The 25,381-nt window shown below is 44.0% G+C and overlaps 1 protein-coding gene across 1 annotated transcript in view; it reads left to right on the forward strand.

Moving 5' to 3' along the window:
* LOC123775073 (protein stum homolog) overlaps window positions 1-23,855 on the forward strand; it is a 59,009-nt gene extending 35,154 nt beyond the window's left edge. The window contains exons 2-4 of the mRNA XM_069322052.1: window positions 15,258-15,405; window positions 17,031-17,204; window positions 18,964-23,855. Of these exons, the coding sequence (XP_069178153.1) occupies window positions 15,258-15,405; window positions 17,031-17,204; window positions 18,964-19,028 (387 nt within the window). The 3' untranslated portion in view covers window positions 19,029-23,855. The remainder of the gene's footprint in view (window positions 1-15,257; window positions 15,406-17,030; window positions 17,205-18,963) is intronic.
* The last annotated feature ends 1,526 nt before the right edge of the window (window positions 23,856-25,381 follow it).

Genomic DNA, 25,381 nt, shown 5'->3' on the forward strand with positions numbered 1-25,381 from the left:
CTTACTAGCAGTACCCGGCCATGCGTTGCTGTCCCCCCAGTCCTCCCCATCATTCCTCCTCACTCGTCCCCTCGTCCTCCCCACCATCTCCCACTTCCGTTCCCTCGTCCTCCCCACCATTCCCCACTCCCTCGTCCGATGCCTTCCCAAATGGTCTGACGTTCCTATCAGAAAATTGGGAACATCAAGTGATCTGATGTTCCCATCACTGAACTATAAGGAAAACAGTTAAAAAATGAAATGAAAATATGAAAAAATAAAAAAATAAACTATACTCACGAAATGATCGGTATGGTAAACAACACAGCTCAATTCCAACGCAATCACACAAAATAATTAAATCAAAATGAAAATAAATAAAAATCTATGAAAATTCAATTTATCAATGCAATCAGAAACATTGAAATGGAATTGTAACATATTTAGTACAGTATGTGTGTTGCTCGTACATGCAACAGATGGCTCTGTTTTTTCAAGAAAAGCAGAGTTTTACCTGTCACAGGTGTGGCATCTGTACATATACTTACGAAATGAACGGTATGATAAACAATACAGCTCAATTCCAACACAATGTCACACAAAATAATTCAATAAAAAATAAATAAATCGAAATCTATGAAAATAAAATTTATCAATGCAATCGGAAACAGTGAAATGGAATTTGTGACATATTTAGTATAGCGTGCATGTTGCTATTATGTGCAACAGATGGCGCTGTTTTTCAAAAACGCATGTCTTTTGTTGTCACAGGAGTGGCATCTATATAGTAGATATATAAAAAGACGCGCCGCTTCGAATGCAACTTTGTGTCAAAATTTCAGAGCAATCGGTGAAGAACTTTCGGAGATTACAGCGTGTGTTGCTCTTACGTCCAACAGATGGCGCTGTTTTTTAGAAAAAAAAAACATTTTTTCCTGTCACAGGTGAGGCATCTATATAGTAGATATATAAAAAGACGCGCCGCTTCGAATGCAACGTCGTGTCAAAATTTCAAAGCAATCGATGAAGAACTTTCAGAGATTAGCGATTTTGAACAAACGAACATTTCCATTTTTATTTATATAGATAATCGCTGGGAGGACGTTGAACAGCCGCGGACCTCTGATGTTTATACAGTGTTCTCTGTGCCTATGGCACCTCTGCTCTTCACTGGTTCTATTCTGCATTTTCTTCCATATCGTTCACTCCAGTACGTTGTTATTTTACTGTGTAGGTTAGGGACCTAACCTTCCAGTATTTTCCATGTGTGACTTGAAGAGTACAACCATCGTGATGGGATCCCTGGATTTGAAAGTTCTCGTAATCCATCATATCCTGGAGACATCCTATCCTATCTCGTAACCCATCCATCCTGGAGACCACACCATGAGCCTGGAGACCACACCATGAGCCTGGAGACCACACCATGAGCCTGGAGACCACACCATGAGCCTGGAGACCACACCATCACCCCGACGGTACTCCCCCACCCATCCCTCTCCACCCACCCCGCCCCTACCCCCCCCCATGTCGTCGACCGAAATAAGCGATTAAAGAAAAAAAATTTAAGCCACCCATGCACCTCGATCCTGACTCCATGCTCGAGCGCCCACCGTCCCCACATTTCATTATAGAGCCACGTAGAGCTTATAAATCTAAATCTAGGTAATAGAGTACTAGATAGAACATCCGGGTCGACCGCGAAATGTTGCACCATTTAAGTGGTGGGAATGTGGGCGTCTGAGCCGACCAGAGATTATGTTAACGCGAGCCAGACCCCGCCAATGACGATTGATTGATTGATTATGAAGATTAAGCCACCCAAAAGGTGGCACGGGCATGAATAGCCTGTGATTGGAGACCCCTTTTGTGTCATTACCAGTATCAAGAGCTGATACTGGAGATCTGTGGAGGTGCGACTGCACCCTGCGTGACGGGAGATGTCTCCCGTGGGATATGTACCGCCAATGACACTCCTTGCCCATATATATATACGAAATTGGGATTAAATTATGAAATTCTAAAAACTCGGCTAGCAATGGGGCCAACCCCGACCCGCCAATGTTGGTCCCCACCCACCTCTCACCAGTCACCCTGCAAAGTTGAGTGAGGCTGGTCCCCAACGTCTGCCCTTGGACAGACAGACACTCTCATGAAGATTTAATTACAATGATTACTCGTCAAGGTATTAGTATAACTTTTTGTGTAAACGTATTGAAATTTTGTATCAAGTTTATTATAAATGCACAACATTTATTACCACATAATATTACCACAAGTTTGTATGTGATTTTATTAACCAAAACCCGAAGGAGCCGCCCCCCCTCATGGCGGAACTCGTACCCTGAGCCCACCAACACCTCCCCAGGAGCACAGTCACGCTGGTCAGACTTTAATATACACAACCCACGCTATAATTCCCATCCAGGGGCGGTGTTGGCACGCGCACCCCGCCACCTGCGGGCCAAATATGACCGCAAAGCCTAGTATCAGGAAGTTCCGGGCGACCAGTACTGAGCGGGGGGTATCTATAGACGCCCAGCTCCCCGACCTGCCACCAGGGGGAGTACACCAGGCGCGCGGGACACGCATGCTCGTAAATAATCTGGCAGGAAAGCACACGAGCACGCAAACAGGCAGGCAGGAACGCAGGTACACAAACAGGCAAGTAGAAACGAGTGTAAGGAGGAACGCACGCAAGCAAACAGGAAGGAAGGAACCCACTTACAAACAGGAAGGAAGGAACCCACTTACAAACAGGAAGGAAGGAACCCACTTACAAACAGGAAGGAAGGAACCCACTTACAAACAGGAAGGAAGGAACCCACTTACAAACAGGAAGGAAGGAACCCACTTACAAACAGGAAGGAAGAAACCCACTTACAAACAGGAAGAAACCCCACTTACAAACAGGAAGAAACCCCACTTACAAACAGGAAAGGAACCCACTTACAAACAGGAAGGAAGAAACCCACTTACAAACAGGAAAGGAACCCACTTACAAACAGGAAGGAAGGAACCCACTTACAAACAGGTAGGAAGGAACCCACTTACAAACAGGAAGGAAGAAATGCACGCACGCAAACATGAACCAATACGGGAGGTAATCCGAAACAGTTTAACTGATCTCCATCAGTTATTCGCGTGTGTCTGTGTAGTTTCTGAGATAAACGATATTTCAGCTATTTACAGTTAATAGTGAGGCTAAGGAGTCGGGGACGAACACAGTATAGCAGTCCTTCCAACAATCTTGCATGATACTAGAACAGTTCCACTCGTAAGACTGATGCCCAGTTATTGACTCTTACATCCCTCGCAGCTGTGCTACCGTCGGCATGAAGTAATAGCAATTCCTATGAGCCGAGCCGAGAGCTCCGTCAGGGTGGTGGTGCTTTCACACTGCAGTGTGTGTAAGCGTTCAAGGGCACTTAATTTAACAGCAAGGTGAATGTAAAAAAAGAGTCGTGTGTGTGTGATTAGTTTCTTGGTGCGAGATGTATAGGCGTTGTGGTGTGAAGCCTCGTGTTCCACCAGGATGCAAACAAATGTTGCACTGTTTTTATTTTGTACAACTTGGGCGAGCCAAACATTCTCTTGATACAGTGATGTCTTCATCTCCGTGCAGGTTATAAAATGGATGACGGGGTATAGAAAATGAACATAACTGAGGTTTTATATTTATATACACAGAGTAAAACACGAAACAATAGACCGAAATTGGATAAGTTAATTCAGGTAAATATGAATAATTGTTGCTTTATTGCACTTTTCTTTATTTTCATCTTCATATATCCTATCATAAGATTGATTTCAAATATTCTATGTGGGAAAAATACAGGAATAATGTTGATGAAGATAACTACAAAGCACTAGGAAATTAAGTACTGTATATACTTCATTAAAATATTAAAATAAAATATGCAAATTCTTACCTAAGGCAAGGGCAAGGGTCCAATGTTTGGGTTATAAGTCCAAATTCTCTGTGTCCTTGATACTGGCGATAGGCTGTAGCAACTTTGGTCCTTAAGGCTGATCATTGATAGCAGAACCATAATATACCTGCGGGTATTTCAACACATTAGCTTGTATATTATACAAGGATAAATTGATAAACACAGTTCGATAACGGTAAACACTGGTACGGTTCATGAGCAAAGATTTGAACAATATACACTTTCTAGCAATATTGGCAATATTGTAGCAGTCGATAATCTAGTGCACACAACAAGGTATAATTATACAAGAATAATGTATATATAATGAGCCAAGAAAATATTATTTACACATGATAACTATATATTCAAATATAGATCAGTTATATGAAGGATTCAGCAATATAGGTTAAGTCAGAGCTTACTAGATGATGAGGCGTTGGCTCGCTGCCTGACTCAATTTATATATGGACTTAATAATGTTATAAAGCATGCAATTGGCCAGTCAACACACTACAAATAACACTTAATGCTCGTCCAAACATTGAGAACCAGAGCTTTCTGACAGTTGCCTGATGATATCTCTCTTGTTGAGACCAGGCTCTGTATTTTGATGGATATGGCAACTTGATGTTGTTGATTTTGATGTCACAGCGTTGCTGCTAAGTTTTCTAGTAGCTTGCTAGGCTATGGAGTACACGGCTGTTGCGTCTATCTTGGTTGATGAGGTAGTGGCGGCCTCACTTGCTGGTGTGGAACTCCACACTCATACTTTGGATAAATGTATTGGGAATTCCTCACTATATACAGTTCAGGAACTCCCCCTAGATTTCAGGGAGCCACCTTGGTCGGCGTTCAATCCCCGACCATCCAAGTGGTTGAGCGCCATTCCTTCCTCTCCGTCCCATCCCAAATTCTTATCCCTTCCAACTGCTATACAGTCGTAAAGGTTTGGCGGTTTTCCCTGAGTTCTCTTCCATTCCAGGGAGCCACCGCTGAGGATTCCAATTAGTTTATGGAATAAAGCCGCGCTGGAAAATGTTTCCAGCGCGAGTACACCGTTCCCATGTAAACACAAGGAGCTCCGGTACGGGGAGCTTCTCCTACCGGCGGCGTCCTCCACCCCAGTGAAGGTTCCGACAATGATAATAGATTTATTATTCTCATTATTTCAATTATTGTGAAAAAGTTATATCACAAGATAAAAACCTAGTGGATTTAATGATTATTGACAGTACTTGATAGTACAATTTGGCCTTCATTAATAAGGATTTTGAAAATACGTCACTGGAAGCTATAATTTTGTTCCAATAATAATTTGTTTGATTATTAGCTCCTTCTGGAAGTTTCTAGATTCTTGTGATCACATGTACAAAGTTATATAGGCCTTGGGCCCAATGGTGTACTTGACTAAATGGTCATGTAGAATGCTGATGTAGATACTGACGATTTTTAAATCAGTAGAGATATGATTCTAATGTAAATTATAGATATGATATGGAAATATATAATTCCTTAGATAATATTATTGATATAGTTAGTGGAATTTTCCACATTCTATCCTGAATGCTAGGTATATATAATAGTTATTTTGTATATTGAGAACTTTGATAGTTATTGGGCAGCCAAGAATAACTCTGACGGCTCCTAACTCTGAGGGCTTCCTTTGGAATTTAAGTAAATTAATTCCTTTGCCATGATACAGTATCAGCGCTCGTGTGATGATCTCTAAGACCTTGTACTGTGTAAGGCGAGTACCTCATTTTTGCAATAGTAATACTTGCAATCACGCAGAGTTATAATACAGGCCTGAGACCCACGGGGAATTCGGAGACTCACGAGTCTGTATTTACATTTTTTTTATAAATATTTTAACAGTTAAGGTACAAAAGTTTCCCCAGTAACATTTTGTCTACTGAATAACTTAGTTTTAGGAGAGATTACAAGACCAGTTCATTTACAAGCTGTTTGTTTGTAGTTCATGAACGTTTGGATCTCACGATGGCTTGTGGAGTGTTCAATCTGAGAAATGGAGGCTTATTCTTTCTCCAGGTATAGGGCTCCACGCACGGAAGGCGTGTGGGTTTCCCGCCACCTACCACTCGTTGCATTTACGGGCTCACCATAGCCCGTGCTACTGGAACTTTTGGTGTTCTGAGTAGCTGAATCTAAAACAACAACAGCTCGTTGCATACCGAGTATGTATATATATATATATATATATATATATATATATATATATATATATATATATATATATATATATATACTATATATATATATATATATATATATATTATATATATATATATATATATATATATATATATATATATATATATATATATATATATATATATATATATATTCCCCTTTCTCTACCTCAAGTCTGCTACTGACATTATATTCCTGGTGAGCTGTGGCCAGCGTGTTGGAGGGCGGCTTCTTGGCTGGATAAGAGGCTATTTATCCAACAGGAAGCCCTCTGTGTCGTTCCGATGACATAGGAGTGTATAAGTACGTTGTGACTGAGCTGGGCACCTCACTGTAAGGTGTCCTTAGTCTTATTCTGTTTGATGTTTTACGGGATGTTGTGATCAGTTTTATATAGGTAACTCGAGGATCACATTATATGATGTGTCGAGGATCATATTGTGTGTCGAGGATCACATTGTGTGTCGAGGATCACATTGTGTCGAGGATCACATTGTGTGTCGAGGATCACATTGTGTGTCGAGGATCACATTGTGTGTCGAGGATCACATTGTGTGTCGAGGATCACATTGTGTGTCGAGGATCACATTGTGTCGAGGATCACATTGTGTGTCGAGGATCACATTGTGTCGAGGATCACATTGTGTCGAGGATCACATTGTGTGTCGAGGATCACATTGTGTGTCGAGGATCACATTGTGTGTCGAGGATCACATTGTGTGTCGAGGATCACATTGTGTCGAGGATCACATTGTGTCGAGGATCACATTGTGTCGAGGATCACATTGTGTCGAGGATCACATTGTGTGTCGAGGATCACATATGTGTAGAGGCTCACGTGGTGTGCATGATGGGGGACACCAACACCCACAATATACTCAGCCACACGTGGTGTGCATGATGGGGGACACCAACACCCACAATATACTCAGCCACACGTGGTGTGCATGATGGGGGACACCAACACCCACAATATACTCAGCCACACGTGGGCTGCATGATGGGGGACACCAACACCCACAATATACTCAGCCACACGTGGGCTGCATGATGGGGGACACCAACACCCACAATATACTCAGCCACACGTGGTGTGCATGATGGGGGACACCAACACCCACAATATACTCAGCCACACGTGGGCTGCATGATGGGGGACACCAACACCCACAATATACTCAGCCACACGTGGTGTGCATGATGGGGGACACCAACACCCAAAATATACTCAGCCACACGTGGTGTGCATGATGGGGGACACCAACACCCACAATATACTCAGCCACACGTGGTGTGCATGATGGGGGACACCAACACCCACAATATACTCAGCCACACGTGGGCTGCATGATGGGGGACACCAACACCCACAATATACTCAGCCACACGTGGTGTGCATGATGGGGGACACCAACACCCACAATATACTCAGCCACACGTGGTGTGCATGATGGGGGACACCAACACCCACAATATACTCAGCCACACGTGGTGTGCATGATGGGGGACACCAACACCCACAATATACTCAGCCACACGTGGTCTGCATGATGGGGGACACCAACACCCACAATATACTCAGCCACACGTGGTGTGCATGATGGGGGACACCAACACCCACAATATACTCAGCCACACGTGGTCTGCATGATGGGGGACACCAACACCCACAATATACTCAGCCACACGTGGTGTGCATGATGGGGGACACCAACACCCACAATATACTCAGCCACACGTGGTGTGCATGATGGGGGACACCAACACCCACAATATACTCAGCCACACGTGGTGTGCATGATGGGGGACACCAACACCCACAATATACTCAGCCACACGTGGTGTGCATGATGGGGGACACCAACACCCACAATATACTCAGCCACACGTGGTGTGCATGATGGGGGACACCAACACCCACAATATACTCAGCCACACGTGGTGTGCATGATGGGGGACACCAACACCCACAATATACTCAGCCACACGTGGTGTGCATGATGGGGGACACCAACACCCACAATATACTCAGCCACACGTGGTGTGCATGATGGGGGACACCAACACCCACAATATACTCAGCCACACGTGGTGTGCATGATGGGGGACACCAACACCCACAATATACTCAGCCACACGTGGTGTGCATGATGGGGGACACCAACACCCACAATATACTCAGCCACACGTGGTGTGCATGATGGGGGACACCAACACCCACAATATACTCAGCCACACGTGGTGTGCATGATGGGGGACACCAACACCCACAATATACTCAGCCACACGTGGTGTGCATGATGGGGGACACCCACACCCACAATATACTCAGCCACACGTGGTGTGCATGATGGGGGACACCAACACCCACAATATACTCAGCCACACGTGGTGTGCATGATGGGGGACACCAACACCCACAATATACTCAGCCACACGTGGTGTGCATGATGGGGGACACCAACACCCACAATATACTCAGCCACACGTGGTGTGCATGATGGGGGACACCAACACCCACAATATACTCAGCCACACGTGGTGTGCATGATGGGGGACACCAACACCCACAATATACTCAGCCACACGTGGTGTGCATGATGGGGGACACCAACACCCACAATATACTCAGCCACACGTGGTGTGCATGATGGGGGACACCCACACCCACAATATACTCAGCCACACGTGGTGTGCATGATGGGGGACACCAACACCCACAATATACTCAGCCACACGTGGTGTGCATGATGGGGGACACCAACACCCACAATATACTCAGCCACACGTGGTGTGCATGATGGGGGACACCCACACCCACAATATACTCAGCCACACGTGGTGTGCATGATGGGGGACACCAACACCCACAATATACTCAGCCACACGTGGTGTGCATGATGGGGGACACCAACACCCACAATATACTCAGCCACACGTGGTGTGCATGATGGGGGACACCAACACCCACAATATACTCAGCCACACGTGGTGTGCATGATGGGGGACACCAACACCCACAATATACTCAGCCACACGTGGTGTGCATGATGGGGGACACCAACACCCACAATATACTCAGCCACACGTGGTGTGCATGATGGGGGACACCAACACCCACAATATACTCAGCCACACGTGGTGTGCATGATGGGGGACACCAACACCCACAATATACTCAGCCACGTGTTGCATGCAAGTCAGATATTTTATTATTCATTTTCTCATTTGTGAAGACGAATATTGTTAACTTGTGCGGATACTGGGCTGCGTCTGGGTCTCTCTCCTCTCCCTCTCTCATCTCTGATACTGGGCTGCGTCTGGGTCTCTCTCCTCTCCCTCTCTCATCTCTGATACTGGGCTGCGTCTGGGTCTCTCTCCTCTCCCTCTCTCATCTCTGATACTGGGCTGCGTCTGGGTCTCTCTCCTCTCCCTCTCTCATCTCTATTTCCTTATTTCCTTATTCCCCTCTCCCCACCTCTTCTCCCTTCTCCACACTTCTCTTTCCCTCTCCACCTTTCTCCCCCAACATCATCCCTCCCTCCTAATCTCCTTGATTTGTCACCTGTCATCCCCCTCTTACCCCTCAACCTTTCTCCCAGTCTCTTCGAACTTCTTTCCTTTTCCTTCTTCTTCAATTTTGTTTTATTAATATATGAGGTACATCTGCATTTGTGCAGCTGGCCTAGACTATATGAAGGGGAGTACAATGTGTCAAACAGCTAGCTACGTGATGCTAAAAAATAAAAAAAAATCTCCATCACACAGGATGGTTAGTCATACAAAGGCATGTGATAAGTAGTCTGCACTGGCAGACTCTGGGTGCATTATGAGGATATCATCAACACAAGAGTGAATAAGGTAGCAGTGGTAATACAAGTCCCCATCTCGCACGATGGTTAGTCATACAGGGCCATATGTTTAGTAACCTGCACTGACAAATTTTGGGTGCAATATGAGGATATCCTCAAGAATACGAGAGTGAATAAAGTAAATGCAAAACTCCAGGTACCTCATGCCAACTGGTCTGAAAGGTCTAATAACTGGGCATTCGGTGATGTAGTGTAGGAGATCATGCCGCAGTTCCTGCTCACAGAGTTTGCACCTGGAGTGCTCAGGATTGGGAGATCCGTCACCTGCCGCCACCTGCCACAGGTAACGGTAACCCAACCTGATCCTGGCCACCACTGTGTCGCACAGTCTAGTGGACGTTTTGTGCTGTCCATAGATGTAGGTTTCAGATCTGAACAAATCATAGCTTTTTATACTAGTGCTTTTAGGTCGTTGGGAGTCAGTAATTTCTTTCCTATCAGACCTGAGTGTTTGAATCAATATAGTTTTGACCATAGAGATGGGGACACCTAGATCTAATTCAACTTCATCTTTGTTACACGCTAATTTGGCTGCAATGTCTGTCTCATTATGATGGATTATATTTATGTGTGAAGGTATCCATACAAAGGAGATTCGAGACCCTTTACTCTGTGCATCAATTAGGTCATTTATAATTGGGAGTATGAGGTTCTTGCTGTCGATCTTCCAGAAGTTTTCGATTGCATGAAGAACAGACTTTAAATCACAAAATATTATTCCTCCTCCAAAGTTTTTTAATGTACTGGTAGCTAGTTGTAATGCTGCTAGTTCTGCTTGTGTGGAGGTCAGCCAGTTGTTTAATCTGACACTGACAGTCTTTGTGCAAATATTATTTCTATAAAACCTACATGCCGCTGCAGTCCGTCCAGTAGAAGACTGGACTGAGCCGTCGGTGTAGACACAGTGCTCGTGAGATCTTAAATTCTCGATGGAGGAGGCAATTGTTTCAAGAGTGACAGCTTTGAGTAGAGCAAGATTCTCATTATCTTTCTTGGTGACAGGTGTGTATGATACTTGAATGGTGGGGTACAGATAAAGAGGAATATCAGAGACAGGTAGATTGCACTTAAAAAGAATGTTGAGTTTAATGAGATTGTAGGCATTGTTGCTCAGCCATTTATTATAAAAGGAGTGAGTTGGTATGTCGGCACCAGTCAATAGGGTGTTAACAGCACTAAATAATTTGTCTCTGAGCAATGCAGGAGATGTAGGGTCTCTCATGACTTTAAGGCAAAAGGTCGTGTTGACTAGCATGATTCTAGTATGGTTGGAAGCTTCAGTTCTTCACTCATTTTAATGATTCTTGTACATCTTGGGGCAACAAGAATTATCCTCATGGCTTCATTCTGTACTACTTCAAGTTTGTCCAACACAGAGGAGGGGAAATTAATTAAGTGCAGAGCATTATAATCTACGAGAGATCTAACAAACATCATATAGAATAATCTAACATATTTAATATTGATACCAATATTCTTACCAGTAGTGTTTTCAATGGTTTTAGTCTTTCTTTTAACCTAGAGTGTAGATCGTTTACAATGTCACTGTTAATACCAACTCCAAGGTATTTGTGCTGCCTACACGTTTCAATGTTCTGGTTGTTCACCTTGAAAGTTATAGAGACATGAGTTTCCTCTTGGGGATGGAGAACTTTGGAATTAGTTATAGAGATAACAAGACCACATTCAATGCTTTTAGCAGCGAGTGAATCAAGTAGAGCTTGCAGTCTAGTTTGGGTATTTGCAACAATGCATATATCATCGGCATAACAGATGACGGCTTCGTCAGGTAGTGTGGGAATATCAATTGTTAATTTGTGCATCAGAACATTGAACAGTGTAGGACTTAGCACTCCACCCTGGGGTGTACCCAACTCAAAGGGTGCACAAAGTTTACTTTTGACACTTTTGAAAAGGACTGAGGCGGTTCTGTTACTCAGGTAACACCTGAGCCATGTAAACAGTCTTCCCTTAACTCCAAAAGAGGCTAGTTGTTCTAAGATTATTTCTCTGTTTGCTGTATCAAAAGCAGTTTGGAGATCAATAAATGCCGCCTGAAAGCTTGGTCCCCCTCTGATAAAATATTCCGCAAAGCAAGTTTGTGTGCTTCTTCCAGGAAGGAAACCATACAGGTTAGGAGCAAGGTGGGGCTTGATTTGAAACATTAGTCTGTCGAGTATAATCCTTTCAAGAACTTTACACATGCACGACGTTAGAGAAATGGGTCAAGAATTTTTTGTGAATTAGGCTTGGGTATGGGTATTATGAGTCTCTGTGTCCAGCGGTCAGGTAAGACACCCTGCCTTAGACTTTGATTAAACAATTCTAGCAAAGGGCTATTTGGCAGCTCAGCAAGTACTCTCATGGTGTTGTATGTGATGCCATCCTCTCCAGGAAAGGTAGCCTTATCTTTATTGAGTGCATTTTTAATTTCAAAAGGTTTGCGTTTCATTTTTAATTTAATTTTCAATTTTCAGTGCTTCATCAAGCACTGAAACTGCTTTGTAAGTCTACGGACAACACAACAAATATTTCAGATTTGACCATGGAACTGGCATATTTTGGGACAGGTACTCACCTCACCTAGTTGTGCTCACCTAGTTGTTCTTGCGGGGGTTGAACTTCTGCTCTTTGATCCTGCCTCTCAACTGTCAATCAACTGGTGTACAGGTTCCTGAGCCTACTGGGCTCTATCATATCGCAACCCGTTCTCGCAAATTCGTAAAGTCAATATTGACTTATTAACTACGTGCATAGGTGATATACTAAACATAATAGATACCCTTAAAAAGATTCATAGAAAACACCGACCTTACCTAACCTTGTTAGTATCTTAAGATAAGCATCTTATTGCTTCGTAATTACAATTATTACTTAACCTATACCTATTATAGGTTAGGTAATAATTGTAATTACGAAGCTATAAGATGTTTATCTTAAGATACTAACAAGGTTAGGTAAGGTCGGTGTTTTCTATGAATCTTTTTAAGGGTATCTATTATGTTAAGTATGTCACCTATGCACATATTTAATAAGTCAATATTGACTTATTAAATTTGCGAGAACGGGTTGCATATCTACATTTGAAACTGTGTATGGAGTCAGCCTCCACCACATCACTGCCAAATACATTCCACCTGTTAACTACTCTGAAGTGTCAGATGCTGATATTTCTTAAAGTGTGGCATTGGAGCCAACTCAAACTGACCTATGACACTCCCATACCCCCAAATTCTTTATACAGGAAATTGGGTAAGGCTTCCTTACCTCGCGGTGATTCTGAGGATCAACGTCGCCGCGGCCCGGTCTCTGACAAGGGCTCTTGATGGGTGGTCTGCTCACACTGACTATTAGACGCGCCTGCTCGCAGCCTGACGTATGAGTCACAGCCTGGTTGATCAGGTATCATTTGAAGAGTTTTTTTTCGATTTTTCTTTTGAACAGCGTGAGAGGCCGGCCAGTTATGCCCCTTATGTGTAGCAGGAGAGTGGGTCTTGGGGGGCCTTTTACGTTGATAGATGTCTCTCTCAGAGTACCCGTTGCACCTCTGCTTTTCAAAGGGGGTATTCTGCACATCCTGCCATGCCTCTTAGCTCATGTGATGATATTTATGTGTGCAGGTTTGGAACCAGTCTATCTAATTTTGTCTAAGTGTAAATTATTAAGTATTGTTATCTAGCCTGCTATTTTTCTTGCAGTTGTAACAGCTACTTTATTGAGTGTTTTAAAGGCAAAGCTTTCCGACACGATTACTCCAAGATCCTTTACGTTGCTTTTTCGTCCAAAAGTGTGATTTGACTGTTTTTTATATGTGGTTTCCGTTTTAATATTTTAATTTTTTGTATAGCGCTGTAGCTGGAAATTTATCTTCAGTATATATAATATTTTATGTGGCCAATTGAAAGTCCTGATTTGCATCAGATTGGAAGTTTCCGTGTCCACTATGTTGTCTAATATCATACAAATCCTAGTGTCATCTGCAAAAAAGATGATACGATACAATAGTTTGTGTTCATTTCTATGATTCTGATATGAGAACGAAAGAGTACTGGAGTAAGCACAGTACCCAGGGGGGACTGAGCTTGTCCCAGTGGATTATCTGGATTTGACTTTGACTATTACACACTGGGTTCTGTTAGGAAATTGTAGATCCATCTTAATATTTTTCCAGTAATTTCATTCGTGCGCAATAACCCCATACGTTGAAATGGTTTCGGGGCTTAGCGTCCCCTCGGCCCGGTTATCGACCAGGCCTCTTACCATGGTCACATTGTCAAAGTCTTGTGAAATTTGTGTATATTACATTAGGGTTTTGTCTGTCTTCCTGTGGCATTTAAGGCCATGTCATAGTGGTTTGCTAGATTCACAAAGCTTCATAAATGCAAATTATGCCGCCATAATTGAGTAAAGATTGACAGGTTTCGTAAGTACACACATAAATCCTTGATAAATCCCGGCCCTGGCTGTCATGTTAGTGAAGGCTGGGGACTCATGGATGTGACAAAGGGCCATCCCAGTTATGGGGAAATTGTCAGTTGCAGAAATAAGGTTCTTACCATATTTCAAGTCTTCCATATTACAAATGAACATTCTACTTTGCTCTGAGGAAGGCGAATTAGCCGAAATAAGCATTCTCTATTTTTCAAATGTGGTTTTTCTGCATTTTATATATATATATATATATATATATATATATATATATATATATATATATATATATATATATATATATATATATATATATATATATATATATATATATGACAATGTCAGACCACGGAGGAAAAATGAAACAGGAATTTCCTTAAGTACTTTCGTATATTAATACATCTTCAGAAGGACTCCTTCTGAAGATGTATTAATATACGAAAGTACTTAAGGAAATTCCTGTTTCATTTTTCCTCCGTGGTCTGACATTGTCACATTTTTAATCACGTGTTTATTTTCGTGATATACACACACACACACATATATATATATATATATATATATATATATATATATATATATATATATATATATATATATATATATATATATATAATATAATATAATATTTTGTGTGTATAATGCCAGGAACAATTAGGTAAGTAAGCTTATTCTTACCAGTAAAAAATATTCCTTCTGTATTGGGTTAGAATATGTGGATGTTTACCTTGTGTCGTAAGAATGAGGAATACTGATCCTTAGAAAAGCCAGTGTGAACAAAATATTATGAACGAACAATCTCGATGTGTAACTGGAGTTTATACTCTTGCAGGTGCTGATAGAGACGGAGGATGGCGAGATCCAGGAGCTGGAGATCGTGGAGACCAAGGAGAAGATGGGCACGCTGAGGAAGGCCGTGCCCACCCTGCCCGTGCCCCTAGCAGCCCTCTGCCTGCTCCTGAACCTCATTCCAGGCCTAGGTCAGTGCTGTTGTTGTTATAGATTCAGCTATTCGGAACAAGTTCCAAGTAGCACGGGCTGTGGTGAGCCCGTAGCTTACAGGAGCACAGGAGCGGTGCTGTGCTTACGTGTGTGGTCAGTGGTGCTCCCGCTAATATACTCATACACTCGCTTATTGGAATGCCACGTCTTCACATACTTTCGAAACTGTTCGCTATAATATTCTAGGACACACACACTCGCGCGCGCGCACACACACACACACACACACACACACACACACACACACACACACACACACACACACACACACACACACCTACAATGTCTCACTGAAATGGTAGTGACGCCAGAATAGGTAAGGAAATTACTAGAGGAACCACATGTGACGAAAACCACCAGACTAGACAAGTTATCCCCTTGCTTACTAAAGGAGAACGCGGAAGCACTGCGGAAACCCCTAACTATAGTATTCAGTTTCTCATTGAAAACTGGAGCTTCTAGACTGTTGAAAACGACTAATGTGGCTCCAACATACAAGAAAGGAGATGTAGACAAGACCCACTATACTACAGACCAGAATTACTGAGAAGTATTCCATGAACGTTGCTTAGACCCACTGCATTTTCTTTTTAAAGCACTGGTACGAATTTTGTGAAGGAAAATCCTGCTTGACAAACTTATAAAGTTCTACAAGAGGACAAGAGAGAGAGAGAGAGAGAGAGAGACAGCAGCCTGACGCAGGAGTGCTATAGAGGGAGAAGTATAGGGTTAACAACAGACAGGTTCAACATCGGCAGGCAGCGCGTGCCAACGTCGGCAGGCAGCGCGTGCCAACGTCGGCAGGCAGCGCGTGCCAACGTCGGCAGGCAGCGCGTGCCAACGTCGGCAGGCAGCGCGTGCCAACGTCGGCAGGCAGCGCGTGCCAACGTCGGCAGGCAGCGCGTGCCAACGTCGGCAGGCAGCGCGTGCCAACGTCGGCAGGCAGCGCGTGCCAACGTCGGCAGGCAGCGCGTGCCAACGTCAGCAGGCAGCGCGTGCCTCCCATAGATAACATGAAAGCTGTCGGTGGTCGCATCTTAGCGGTCAATAGGACCATCGGCTATATATCAGGAGTCAACCTGTCATCCAAAAATGACAGAACTAATTGTAACAATTGATGGGACGTATACAAATGGACAGTTGTACACTATGTTGTTGTTGTTGTATAAGATTCAGCTACTGGGAACAAATAATCCAAGTAGCACGGGCTATGGGTTGTACACTAATACAAGTTTTGTTGTATTTATTGTGTAGAAAGCATGAGAAAGAAGGCAACAAGTAAACCACAACTCTCCTTGATCTTGAACAGCACACATGCACTAATATGGAGTACATTAGGCCTAGAATTTGCTAATTTAGGCCTAAGACAGGTTCGGATGTACTTCCAGTTTTCGGGGTGCCCAATGTATCCTTGCAACAGTACAAAACGTGATTTTTGTCCTCGTCCAACAGTCCATTTTCGGACGTTCCATCAATAGCTGCGATAAGTACTATCGTTTGCTGGGTTATAATTAAGTTACAAAACTGCACAACGCGTATGACACCTGTAACACAAGTATAGGACTTGTGCTCAGAGTTTAACCAGAGCAACACCATCTTGCAGGGACATTCGTGTCGGGCATGGCGGTGATGTGCGGGTACCCTACACACTACGAGACCAAGACTGCTGGAGTCTGCTGGAACATGGTCGCCGCCTTCCTCCAGGTCCTCCTCACTCCGATAGTGGTTGGGCTCATATGGTCCGTTCAAAGGGGCGTCCTTATCGTCCAGGAGTCATGTGAGTATCTATATAACGGGTGTTGGTCCAGGAGTCATGCGAGTATCTGTATAACAGATGTTAGTCCAGGAGTCATGCGAGTATCTATATAACGGGTGTTAGTCCAGGAGTCATGTGAGTATCTGTATAACAGATGTTAGTCCAGGAGTCATGTGAGTATCTATATAACGGGTGTTGGTCCAGGAGTCATGCGAGTATCTGTATAACAGATGTTAGTCCAGGAGTCATGTGAGTATCTATATAACGGGTGTTGGTCCAGGAGTCATGCGAGTATCTATATAACAGATGTTAGTCCAGGAGTCACGGGGTACAACTTCAAGGGGGTGTTGGTCTACTACTCATGGAGTACCTGTATCAGGTACGTAGAACAGGAAAGTGGGCCCCCATAGGGACAAAACATCTGACAATAAGGTCAATGTAAGGTCCAGAACAACAACAGTTAACAACAATAATCAGGTTTATTGGAAACAGAGTGGCACTGAAATGTCAAGGGCAAGCAGAACAAGGCAGGGAAGTCCCAGAACTGACGTGGTTGGCCGTATTTACTGCAAATTGGATTTTCAGACTTTTGTGGAAGTGTGAACATACGATTCTTTCTCGTCAGTGAGTTTATTGTGTGTTTATTTCTTGTATGTAACTGTCAATATTGCTATATAGTTATGTAGCAATAGTTATATTGCTTATAAATAGTTATGTTAACTATTGTCCCTGTCTGAATTTATCTTAAGGTGTTCTGATTATATATTTGATTTTCAAAACCTATTAAGAGTTCTTGGGTGAACTCTTTAAGCTTCGAGGCGGGACGTGTTATGATTTACAGTTTTGTTTTAGGGTTGAAGGTTGTGAGGTGGGAGGGGTGAGGTGGGAGGGGTGAGGTGGGAGGGGTGAGGTGGGAGGGGTGAGATGGGAGGGGTGAGGTGGGAGGGGTGAGGTGGGAGGGGTGAGGTGGGAGGGGAGGTAATAGTGTGAGGGAGGAGATTTAAAAGGTGTTGAAGGGTTGGGACGGGGGCAAGCGTTAAATGGAATCAAGATAAACAAATAAACAATGCGTATTACGATTATAATACTCGTAATAATATGGTCATAAGGTTGGGGGCTATAAGGTGGGGACCAACTGCTGAAGTTCAACCCAGTGAGCTTCAGTAGTTCACTGGGTTGAACAAAAGGCAGCATTATAGTGTGGTTTTAGAACACACCCATCTCCTGGAGGCTGTTCTAGAGGGGGGCGGGGGGGGGGCTCTTGCAGTAGCGAAAAATAGAATAAGTTCAGAAATGGTCCCAAATGAATAAAGGTTGAAGAGGAACCTCCAGCTTCCATGGGCGGAAGCTGGAGGTTCCAAAACCAGGATTTATCAACCACTTATATGTCCACTTACGAAAGCTGTACATCTTTCCTCGGTCATGGCCACTTTGTGTTTATTATAAACCACAGAATTATGAGTGCCACGGCACTACGAGGTTGTCTGTACCAATAATAACCTTGGGGGTGCCAAGTCTCCAAGCTCGTAGACATTAATACACAGTAAGCCCCTACGACCGAGGAAAGATGCACAGGTTTCGTAAGGGGCCGGGAAGAACCTCACCTTATAAAAACAATACAACGGAAGAGAAATAAAAGGAGAGTTGAAAGTTTTTATAGCAGGAAACCGATAACTGAAAAGGAGGGATCCAAGAGTTGAAGCTCGACTCTGTAGGCACAGCTAGGCGAGCACGCACAACCACGCGGCATTAAACCCAATATTTCTCTTGTTATTTTCAGTACAAAAGAAGATTGATGATCGACAGGCGAAGCATGACGAGGCGAAGGACGACGAGGCGGCGTAGGGCACAGGCGCGCGGACACACCACAATGGTCACCTCAGGGTACCAGAGCACGCCACGGCACACCAACATCCTACAGCACCAGAGAACCTCGCGGGACACCACGGAACCTCACTGGAACGTCCCAGGACACCACGGAACCTCACAGCAACGTCTCAGGACACCACGGAACCTCACAGCAACGTCTCAGGACACAAGAGAACCTTGCGGGACACCACGGAACCTCACAGCAACGTCCCAGGACACCACGGAACCTCACAGCAACGTCTCAGGACACAAGAGAACCTTGCGGGACACCACGGAACCTCACAGCAACGTCCCAGGACACCACGGAACCTTGCGGGACACCACGGAACTTCACTGGAATGTCCCAGGACACCACAAAACCTCACAGCTACGTCCCAGGACACCGAGGTACTCATCAAAACCTCAGAGGCACCACTTAAGGAACCTCAAAGGACACAAGGAACCTCCTAAGACGCCATGGAATAATGCCGGTCATCGGCGTATATAAAGCACCAAAGGCGTCACAAAATATGACAAGACATCACAAATACCGCAAGATGTCACATTCTACAGAGGCGCCGTGAAGCACCGGGACACATCACACGACAACAGAGGTGACAGGGGGACGTCGCAGCACAACATGGGAGGTCACACGTCAGCGGGAGAAACAAGAGGACAGCAGGTGACATCACAAAACACGGAACATTACACAACAAAAGGGAGGGGGGTGCTACAGGGTAATAGGTGACGTCATAGGACAACAAGACAGCTCACATAACCGTGGACATCACAAGACAACAGGGACCGTCACAGGACGACAGGGGACGTCACAGGATGACAGGGGAAGCCACAGGATGACAGGAGACGCCACAGGATGACAGGGAACGCTATAGGATGACAGGAGACGCCACAGGATGACAGGGAACGCTATAGGATGACAGGAGACGCCACAGGATGACAGGGAACGCTATAGGATGACAGGAGACGCCACAGGATGACAGGGGACGTCACAGGATGACAGGAGACGTCACAGGACGACAGGGGACGTCATAGGATGACAGGAGACGCCACAGGATGACAGGAGACGTCACAGGACGATAGGGGACGTCACAGGATGACAGGAGACGCCACAAGATGACAGGAGACGCCACAGGATGACAGGGGACGCCACAGGATGACAGGAGACGCCACAGGATGACAGGGGACGTCACAGGATGACAGAGACGCCACAGGATGACAGGGGACGTCACAGGATGACAGGGGACGCCACAGGACGATAGGGGACGTCACAGGATGATAGGGGGATGCCAAAGGACGATAGGGGACGTCACAAGACGACAAGGGACGCCACAGAATGACAGGGGACGCCACAGGATGACAGGGGACGCCACAGAATGACAGGGGACGCCACAGGATGACAGGGGACGCCACAGGATGACAGGGGACGCCACAGGATGACAGGGGACGCCACAGGATGACAGGGGACGCCACAGAATGACAGGGGACGCCACAGAATGACAGGGGACGCCACAGGATGACAGGGGACGGCACAGGATGACAGGGGACGCCACAGGATGACAGGGGACGCCACAGAATTATAGGGGACGCCACAGGATGACAGGGGACGCCACAGGATGACAGGGGACGCCACAGAATTATAGGGGACGCCACAAGACGACAGGGGACGCCACAGGATGACAGGGGACGTCACAGGATGACAGGGGACGCCACAGGACGATAGGGGACGTCACAGGATGATAGGGAGATGCCAAAGGACGATAGGGGACGTCACAAGACGACAAGGGACGCCACAGAATGACAGGGGACGCCACAGGATGACAGGGGACGCCACAGAATGACAGGGGACGCCACAGGATGACAGGGGACGCCACAGGATGACAGGGGACGCCACAGGATGACAGGGGACGCCACAGGATGACAGGGGACGCCACAGAATGACAGGGGACGCCACAGGATGACAGGGGACGGCACAGGATGACAGGGGACGCCACAGGATGACAGGGGACGCCACAGAATTATAGGGGACGCCACAGGATGACAGGGGACGCCACAGGATGACAGGGGACGCCACAGAATTATAGGGGACGCCACAAGACGACAGGGGACGCCACAGGATGACAGGGGACGCCACAGGATGACAGGGGACGCCACAGAATGGCAGGGGACGTCACAGGACGACAGGGGGACGTCGCAAGACAAGGGACGTCACATTCATTCTCTCCATTCAAGACAATTTTCTTCAGCATAACTTGATATTGTTTGGCACTAACTGTGCTGCCTGACACTTTCGACATTGAGAGTACTGACCACTGACACCGCTGGTACTACTGACCACCAGCACCGCTGGAACTACTGACCACCAGCACCGCTGGAACTACTGACCACTGACACCGCTGGTACTACTGACCACCAGCACCGCTGGTACTACTGACCACCAGCACCGCTGGAACTACTGACCACCAGCACCGCTGGGAGTACTGACTGACGGACCAGCTACACCAAGAACACACAACCAACTCCTGTTCCTAAAACAGCCCTCAACTAGTGGCACAATAGTTTGTAATACATATAAAAACATGTCCTATAGAAGGACAATAAGATGCGTTTTCAATTGTTTTTGTTTTCCTGGTGAGAGTAAACACATACACACACTTGTGTCCCCTGGTGTAGGCTACTGTTGTGTGTGTTTGGTAAGGTAATGTTAGACGAGTCGAAACTAGCCGTATCATGTATGGTTATAATCAATATATTTGTGTATATTATAGCATAGTTTCTTTCGCGGATAGATGAACGGTACACTAGTTGCTTCACGGATAGATGAACGGTACACTAGTTGCTTCACGGATAGATGAACGGTACACTAGTTGCTTCACGGATAGATGAAAAAAAAACAAAGGCAATCAGCCAATTAAGGAATTAACCATCCAATCAGGTATTTAACAAAGCAAACAATTAGCCAATCGACAAATTAGTTCAAGCTAAGCAAGTTTTATTAGTACTCTCTGCTCAGCAGGTCTCCGGCATTGACAACGTCACAAAACAGACGTACTAAACTGCCTGAACTTAACCTTACCAAGGGCATCACATCAGTGTTACGAGCCGCTATGATTGTTAGTCAACCAATCCTCCTATGTAGATAGTTCTCTTTGTGACTATGTGGACCATCGTACATATATTGACGTAATGAGCAATTAGATAGTATAATTGGTACTATTCACTTCATAGTCAGGAAAAAATAAAGCTAAAACCCAAACTAATATATTCCTAGGCGTAGAATGGTATACATATGTATTATGTTAGGCAGGCTGTTGTAAACAGCGGGCTTGCATCTTCCTTGCCCCTGCCGCCTGGGCTGTGCAACGCTCCCTTACGGCGGGCGTCTCAAATTGCCTCTGACACCTAAGTCCACCTCCTGGTCGGTTACTGACAGATGATGGTGTGAGGGCGTGTCTCTGGCGCCTTTAAACCTGCTACTCCGGGTACATGGGACTCGACAGCCTGGGTCAGCAACTCATCTAGGGAAAGGAAAACCCTGATCTCTAGCCTCCGCTGTCATGCGGCTATACCCGCTTTTGGGAAAGGCTTCAGGAGTCAACCTTGAAGATAAATCCGGAGCTGAAGCCCATAAAGCTTCAAGTTCAGTCCACATCGTTACTATAAGCACTGTCTGAACACGAGGATGGACCGTTTTTAGTACTGCAGTATTTGCCCTTAAGGGATTTATACGTCAAATTGCGATGAACTATTTGAAAGACGGGCGATGACCTATGACCTGCGCACTGTTGTAATCTGACTTGTGACCCAGGGGTAACATTTGGCCTGAAATTTAGCATGTAATGTGGCATTATTTAACCTGTGATCCGAAATTTAACTCGGGTGATTTCTGCAACTGTCACGGTGACGAGATTTTCCATAAGGATGTTGAAAAGACTAGGACTGACTCTAGCCCTCCTTGTGGGCTAGAGTAATAAATTCACAGGCGACATTTGACTTGAGAAACAATATTGACTGTGACCTGGGAAGGGAGATACAAGCTGTAAATCACAAACATTAAAAACCGTTCGCTTCTGGTATGGTTTCAAAATTCAAATACTGGGTTCGAAAATGAAAGCGAGGCGTTTCTCAGTTCATTGAGGGAAATTTCATATTTTTTAAAATAAAGAGAGCATTTGTGTATCTAATATTTTAACTGTGTTTATTGTTTTCTATTAAAGTATATTGTATGCCTATTTTGTATATGAAAATGAGAATATGAATAATTTGTGAGTGACGACCTTGAATACAAACACATTCAAGTAAATTATTTTCAATAACTGATCTCTTTCTATAACGAAATATTTATGGCTAGTCTTTTAGTTTAGTTTATTTCTTTGTATTTTCAAACATTTCTATGTCTAGAAAATCTTAGACCTTTGTATATTCAAAAACGTATGTCAGAGAAGCTTAGAACTTTGTATATCCATAAAGGAGTATATGACAGGGAAGCTTAGAACTTTGTATATCCATAAATGTGTGTGTATGTCAGGGAAGCTTAGACTTTGTATATCCGTATGTAAGGAAACCTTAGACCTTTGTATATCCATAAAGGTATATCTGAAAATTGGTAGAAATCTATGACTGTTCTGTAATCATATGCTCTTGATTTTGTATTTAATTGTATATGAATCACATGTGTAAGTAGAAATGTTATAGTGGAGTGTTGTGGATAATTATTACACACATACGACTGCCTTTCCAGCATGTCTTAAAGATGTTTGTTACTTATAAATAATCAAAAGCACAAAATACTTGTGTACTCTCTAATAGCTTCTATTATTCCCCCCTTTGTTTACAATTAATTTATTCACAAACCACTGTGCATAGACAGGTGAGCATATTACGTTGTGTAAGTGGAATGTCGGTATACAATACAGTAGTCTGTATTGTATACAAATATACAATCACCACAAAACTCCCACATTTACGCTGCTACATAAAAACATTTATAAGAAGCCTCATCTAACTCCTTATGTTTAGATTTCACTAGCATTTTTTTTAATTTTAAAACAAATGGCATTAATTCTGTCATCTTACATGGCAATGAATTCCAAAATCTTAATTTTTTTAAAGTTATATAAAAAACTGTAACAAGTAGTGTGGTTAGTAAATTACACTGCAAGCCGCCTCACTCACCCATTTTTCATCCCATTTAGCCTTTTCTTCCATGTTAGCATACCTATTTCTTACCTGATTAAACAGGACTAATCCTGCAAATATACATTGTTAACTCGCAAATGACGAAATATCCAAACAAATATTTATAAAAAATTACTGAATATAGAAAGGTTTTGCTACATGATCACAAAACAAGCCCAAGTAACTGAGTTACGACTGTCACATGTAATAAAGTCGTTCTGTGACCTTAATCAGGAGACAATAGCAGAACTGTAATCTACCCCATCTCCAATGCGTGGCCATAGCCTTGCGGCAAGAACATCTAAGCCTAAGATAAAATAAAATTAAGAGGAACTTCAAAAACTGCAAACCCGAATCAAGCAGAAGAACCCGAAAATGGCCTCAGATGTAGCGAGGAAAAAGAAACCCAAACCCAACAGGAAGAAGCAATGGAACCTCTATATGGAGAAACTGACTCCCGATATAGATGCAGAGAGAGACCCTAGAGTCTCAGTGTCTGCGAGAAACCCGAAAACCAAAAGTTCAGGGAATAGAGGGAGGAAAAAAAACCCTCTTGACGGAACTTCATGTCCCTAAAGAACTATGTATAAGGGGAAACTCGCACATAAATAAGGGAACTAAATCCCGCAACCCATTCTCCATAAATGATAGTACTGGAGCCTCAGTAGTACTTTTTGTATTATTTCATTATAGTCTCCGGAAAACTACAGCTAAAAACCAAACATAAATATTCCCAAGCCTAGTATAGCACATATATGTATAATATAAGGCCTCGGATAGCTTGTATTAGGCCCAGGATGGTTAGGTTAGTTAAGGTTTTATTAACAAAAACAAATTTCAGGTTTGTATGAAGTCAATAATACAAAAAAGTCTTTCTGGTGGCCCGTCAAGACATATTTGTACTTTCGACAATATGCAGGTGCGAAACTGTGCTTATATATCTGCATTAGCTTAATTATCTCAGGTTCCCTATCCCCCCATAACTGGCGCTATGTCGGTTGCAATCAAATTATAATGTACACGTGCTTGACTCTAAAGCCAGACACAGATATAGGCATTACATCTTATACTATGTAAAAATTTAACCAGATATGAATAAAGAAAATTCACGTTGCATGAAATGGCATATCACTTTAATGCCAATGACAAACTTA

This window comes from Procambarus clarkii, chromosome 10, assembly GCF_040958095.1.
Source record: "Procambarus clarkii isolate CNS0578487 chromosome 10, FALCON_Pclarkii_2.0, whole genome shotgun sequence".
NCBI classification, from domain to species: Eukaryota; Metazoa; Arthropoda; class Malacostraca; order Decapoda; family Cambaridae; genus Procambarus; species Procambarus clarkii.